The sequence below is a fragment of the Colobus angolensis genome, unplaced genomic scaffold (assembly GCF_000951035.1).
Source record: "Colobus angolensis palliatus isolate OR3802 unplaced genomic scaffold, Cang.pa_1.0 Scaffold2, whole genome shotgun sequence".
Classification (NCBI taxonomy): Eukaryota; Metazoa; Chordata; class Mammalia; order Primates; family Cercopithecidae; genus Colobus; species Colobus angolensis.
In genome coordinates this window covers 19009283-19015294 of record NW_012115154.1, presented here as the reverse complement: position 1 = coordinate 19015294, position 6012 = coordinate 19009283, and the positions used below count along the sequence as shown (strand labels likewise).

Sequence of the window (6012 nt, the reverse complement as noted above, 5' to 3'; positions counted from 1 at the left end):
GAGGGGTGGGGGGGCAGGATCTTTCCCAGGTGGGAGTGCAGTGGCTAGATCTAGCTCACTGTAACCCATACTGTTCCAGTGTAACCTGCACCAAGCCATCCTCCCACCTCAGTCTCCTGAGTAGCTGGGAACACAAGCACATACCACCACACCTGGCTCTAATATGACTTTGCTTTTTGCTTTTGTCATTTCGGCTGCCGTTTTTGTCTTTCATTCAAGATCGGAAGATGGAGATAATAGGAATCTTCTCGTCTCAATGTGCTCTTTAGCCACTCAGTCTTAAACTGATGCCCCTCACAGGCCCTGAGGGATTTGGCCTCAGGTTGCCCTGGAAGGGGTGTGAGTGATGAGACAGGTGACTGAGAGCTGGGACGCCTGAGGCCTGCCTAGGCTGAGTCACCTAGTATTGTTGTTGTCATTGTTCCTGTTGAAGTCCCAGCTCAGTGTCACAGACCTTTGTGGAAGCAGCAACAGCTCCCATCCTTCCAACCTTTCTGGAGAAGCCGTGGCCTGATGGTGAGCCAAATGGGCTGGGGGGGGAGAAGAGGGCGGCTGGGGCGGTGGGGAGACCTGGGGCCTGGATCAGTGCCCCTGCTCCCCATGCCACTGCCACCTCCTCCTCCTCCTTCATGCCGGGGACCTGGGGGAGGGAGGATCTCCATCTTCTCTCTGTCCCCTGCCCCTCATACAAGAAGCTCCCCCTCCTCATTTTCCCCTCCCACCCCAAGGCCCCCTTGCTCAGTGCTACAAGGGACAGGGGCTCAGCCTTGCCACAGTGCTCTCCCCACCCCAGCCACCCCCCCAACACAGGCTCAACCTGCAATGACACCTGCCTCTGCATCTCCCTGCTGGGGATCCCACTCTACCCCACCCCTGGCCTCGGCAACTCCCCCTCCCTCACACCAGTGCCCCCAGGACTCTCCTGGGCTGCGGGTAGGCCCTTTGATCCCTGAACAGGATTATGAGCGGCTAGAGGACTGTGACCCTGAGGGGTCCCAAGACTCACCCATCCACGGGGAGGAGCAGCAACCCCTGCTTCATGTCCCTGAAGGGCTCTGCGGTATGTGTGTGGGTGTGGGTGGGGGTGGGAGCAGGTTAGTGGTGCCTGGGAGCTCCAGTACTTACCGCAGGCTGGGCCTCTGGCAGTGGGTTGAGAACATGGAGAATTGATCACATACCAGGGGCCGACACTCTCCCCTCTGTGCCCAGGCTCCTGGCATCACATCCAGAACCTGGACAGCTTCTTCACCAAGATATCCTTTGCGCTAGGCCTGCAGAGGTGGCATGGGAAGGTCCCCTTGGAGCTGGCACTGTTCTTGGCAGGGAGACTCTGTGAGGGTGTCGTGGGTGGGAGATGTGCTGGGGCTGAGGGGAGGCATCCTCAGGAGAGGCCCCCCTGTGCCTCAGGCTTGTTCCTTGACATGCATCCACATCTACAACTACCACCAGCGGAATGGTTTTGCCTGCATCCTGCTGGAGGATGTCTTCCAGTTGGGGTAAGACGCTTAGCCCGGGCCTGGAACTTGGTCCCCTGGGCCCATGGGTTCTTCCTGTCATTTTGCTTCCTTAATTGTACCAGTTTCTTCCATCCCACACTTTCCCAAGCAGCCCAGGGGCTCAGCAGGGGCAGGGTGGGGGAGGATAACCATGGGCTGCTCTGGGGGATGGGGCAGGAGCCCACCTGGCTGTCCCTGATCACTGCAGCATCCTGGCATCTCCCTTCCTCCTGGCAGACAATTCATTTTCATTGTCACCTTCACAACCTTCCTCCTTCAATGTGTGGATTACAATGTTCTCTTTGCCAACCCACCAAGTAACCATACGAGACCTGGGCCGTTCCACAGCAAAGTGACCTTGGCAGATGCCGTCCTGCCCTCAGCCCAGTGTGCTGAGAGGTGAGTGAAAAGCTGGTGGGACCCTGGGGTGAAGCGTGGGAAGTGGGTAGAGGAGTAGATAGGAGCCCCACTTTGTCCCGTGATCTAGATCAGCAGTTCTCAAAGCTTTTGGTCTTAGGACCAAAAATACACTTAATACACTTTAAGTTGTACTTAAGTTGTATTAAGTTGTACTTAAAGTGTATTATGTGTATCTCTTTTTTTTTTTAGACAGAGTTTCACTCTTGTTGCTCAGGCTGGAGTGCAATGGTGAGGTCTAGGCTCACCGCAACCTCCATCTCCCGGGTTCAAGCAATTCTCCTGCCTCAGCCTCCCCAGTAGCTGGGATAACAGGTGTGCACCACCACGTGTATTTTCTAAAGTAGAGACAGGATTTCACCATGTTGGCCAGGCCGGTCTGGAACTCCTGGCATCAGGTGATCCACCCACTTTGGCCTCCCGAAGTGCTGGGATTACAGGCGTGAGCCACTGTGCCTGGCCTATTAAGTGTATCTTAATTAAAGTGTATTAAGTGTATCTTAATACACTTAAAATTGGTTGAGAACCCTAAAGAGCTTTTGTTTATGGGAGTCGTATCTATCTACAATTTACCTTATAAAAAATTAAAATTAGGCCAGGCACAGTGGTTTACACCTGTAATCCCAGCACTTTGGGAGGCTGAGGCAGGAGGATTGCTTGAAGCCAGGAGTTTGAGACCAGCCTGAGCAACAAAGTGAGACACCATCTCTATAAAAAATAAAAATTAGCTGGGCTTGGTGGCGCGTACCTGCAGTCCGAGCTAAGCCTAGTCAGGAGGCTAAGACAGTGACTGTCTGATCACTGCAGCATCCTTACACCCTTCTCCTCCCAGCAGACGATTCATTTTCATTGTTGCCTTCCCAACCTTCCTCCTTGAATGCGTGGATTGCAATGTTCTCTTTGCCAACCAACCAAATAACTGTACCAGACCTGGGCTGTTATTTGGCAGGGAGATAGGAGCTATGATTCTACTGCTGCACTACAGCCTGGGTAACAGAGAGAGAGCTTATTTCAATAAAAAGGAGAAAAATAAGGAAATCATAGCTGAGAATAACTTTAAAATGTAACAGTGCGGCCAGGCGCGGTGGCTCATGCCTGTAATCCCACCACTTTGGGAGGCCGAGGCGGGCAGATCACAAGGTCAGGAGATCGAGACCATCCTGGCCAACATGGTAAAACCCTGTCTCTACTAAAATATACAAAGATTAGCCAGGCGTGGTGGCAGTCACCTGTAGTCCCAGCTACCCTGGAGGCTGAGACAGGAGAATCACTTGAATCCGGGAGGCGGAGGTTGCAGTGAGCTGAGATTGTGCCACTACACTCCAGCCTGGGCGACAGAGCAAGACTCCATCTCAAAAAAAAAAAGTGTACGAGCACACATTTCATCAGTTGTCAGTGTGAGGTGACATGTTCACGTGTCTTGTAGCCTCTGGAAAACTCCACTGCACACTCAGAGAACAAGAATGAAAACATCAGAACGCATTAGTATTATTTGGAAAAAGCTTGACTTTGCACACTTGTGAGGGCCACTTCAGCTCCCCGCCCCTGCCCCAGGCCCTACTCTGAGAGCTGCTGGTCTAGCTGGATCCCCCTCCTCGTGACAGTTTTTCCTCGCTCCCAAAGTCTGGTCTCTCTCTTTCTCAGGCGCCCACCTTTCTCCCTCACTGCCCACCCAACCCCATACAGGATCCGCTCCAGCCCACTGCTCGTCCTCCTCCTGGTCCTGGCTGCGGGCTTCTGGCTGGTCCAACTGCTTCGCTCAGTCTGCAACCTCTTCAGCTACTGGGACATCCAGGTGTTTTACAGGGAGGCCCTGCACATCCCCCCGGTGAGCTGGGTGGCTGTGTCTGTGCGGAGGGTGCCATGAGAGGGTGGACAGAGAGGAGGGGAAGAAGTGGGACTGTACAGATAGAAGGGCCAACTGGAAAGAGGGCAGAAAGAATGACGCCTTATTGACACCTGCTCTAAGCCCAGAATAATGTCAGGAGGGGGCTACCACCACTTAGAGAGCATGGCCCTTACCCTAAGGGAGTTTAGTTTATTTAGATGGCTCATATAAGATGACATATAGTTACACGTTTGTGCTAAAAACATTGCTTAGAGAAAGGACGGTCATCTGACTTTTCAGAGCTGGAGACATTTGGGTTGGGCTTGGAAGGGCAGGACAGGAGGGGAGGGGAGCACATTCCAAGCCCCAGTGCAGGAAGGTGGGGAAAAGCCATGAGCTTTTGGAAGCTGCAGCAGGGAGATGGACCCCACCAGCCTAAAACAGAGCCTTCAAAGCCATCCCCCCACCATTGCAGGAAACCACTGCATTGGCCTGTCACTGTCCTCTGCTTATGCTCTGCCCTTTGTTTCCTTGCTATCTTGAGTCTGCTCCTCCCTCCTCTGTATCTAAGTTCTTTCTTTGAGGCACAGCTCGAAAGTAGCCTTCTGCAGCTTGCTTCCCTTGCTCCCCTGGGAGGTCCGGAGCCCTCTGCACAGCCTTTATGTGCAGCAAGGGGAGAGGTCTGAGAAGGCCCCTGAGCCGGGGGGAGGGAGGAGGCCGGGGAAGTAGAGGTGGTGAGAGCGGAAGCTGGACCTCAGATCGGCTCTGGCAGGAGACTGCTCACCCGTCTCCTTCTCCTCTTCCCTTCTTTCCCCTCCTCCCCTGTTCCTTCCAGGGGAAGGGAAGGGAAGACACTGGGATGGACTGGAGAGGCCAGCCTGGGGGACTTGACTAACCTAGACTGGGAAAGCTGAGTGAAACTGGGCTGAAGTGAGGTTTGCAGCCTCCAAATGAGATCTGACAGTGCCCCACTGCCAGACATGGACATAGCCCAGGTCCTGGGAAGGCTTCTGGTGACAGAGCTGAAGATGGCCTGGAGTTGGGTGGGACTGGGAGTATAAAGCATGCTCAGGCAGAAGGTGGGGAGGATTCTGTTCCAGAGTTAGTGGGGGCACTGGAAACGGGAAGGAGAGGTTCTCCCATGAACTGCTGGACTTTCTGGTTTTTTGTTTTGTTTCTTTTGAGACAGGGTCTGGGTCTGTCACCCAGGCTGGAGTGCAGTGCTGCGATATCAGCTCACTGCAGCCTCCGATCCCCAGTAGCTGGGACCACAGGCGCACATCACCACACCCTGCTTTTTTTTGTATTTTTAGTAGAGACAGTGTCTCACCATGTTGCCCAGGCTGGTCTCGAGCTCCTAAGCTCAGGCGATCTGCCTGCCTCAACCTCCTAAAGTGCTGGGATTACAGGTGTGAGCCACCGCCCCCCGCCAGCCACTCTGTTTTGTATGTACAACTGAGGGGGCCTTAGGCCCTTTAAGGAGCTGAGAAGCTAGGTCCAACACCTGGAGGCGTCGCCAGGGAAGACATGACTACTGGCCACATGAATGGCAGGGATGATGAGGAACAGGGCAGTTTAGAAGAGGATGAAGGAAGTAGGGTGTGCCCTTTTTAGTGACAGGGTTAAGGGAGGGCAGAAAGGGAAAGGTGGGAGAGGGGGACAATGAGGCATGTAGCTTGGCCCTGGCGAGTTTGTGGTCGCAAACTCAGTTTGCGGGTTTTCAGGCCACACACTTAGGGGTGTGGAGCTTGAGCATCACTGTGGAGAGGAATGGGGGTCGCTGGCTCTCATCAGTGCCCGTTTCAGGAGGAGCTGAGCTCGGTTCCCTGGGCAGAGGTGCAGTCCCGCCTCTTGGCGCTGCAGCAGAGCGGGGGCCTGTGCGTGCAGCCGCGGCCCCTGACGGAGCTGGACGTCCACCACCGCATCCTGCGCTACACCAACTACCAGGTGGCGCTGGCCAACAAGGGCCTGCTGCCGGCCCGCTGCCCGCTACCCTGGGGAGGCAGTGCCGCTTTCCTCAGCCGCGGCCTGGCGCTCAATGTCGACCTGCTGCTCTTCCGCGGTCCCTTCTCGCTCTTCCGCGGGGGCTGGGAGCTGCCGCACGCCTACAAGCGCAGCGACCAGCGGGGCGCCCTGGCAGCGCGCTGGGGGCGCACAGTGCTGCTGCTGGCCGCCCTGAACCTGGCGTTGAGCCCACTGGTGCTGGCCTGGCAGGTGCTGCACGCCTTCTATAGCCACGTGGAGCTGCTACGGCGCGAGCCCGGCGCGCTT

General features: G+C 55.4%; 1 protein-coding gene across 1 annotated transcript in view; it reads left to right on the top strand.

The window, feature by feature from the left end:
• Positions 1 to 443: 443 nt before the first annotated feature.
• The window catches only part of ATG9B (autophagy related 9B), a 9283-nt gene continuing 3714 nt past the window's right edge, over positions 444 to 6012 (top strand). The window contains exons 1-6 of the mRNA XM_011941587.1: positions 444 to 1060; positions 1210 to 1253; positions 1432 to 1496; positions 1734 to 1895; positions 3600 to 3741; positions 5548 to 6004. Coding sequence (XP_011796977.1) covers positions 514 to 1060; positions 1210 to 1253; positions 1432 to 1496; positions 1734 to 1895; positions 3600 to 3741; positions 5548 to 6004 — 1417 coding nt within the window. The 5' untranslated portion in view covers positions 444 to 513. The remainder of the gene's footprint in view (positions 1061 to 1209; positions 1254 to 1431; positions 1497 to 1733; positions 1896 to 3599; positions 3742 to 5547; positions 6005 to 6012) is intronic.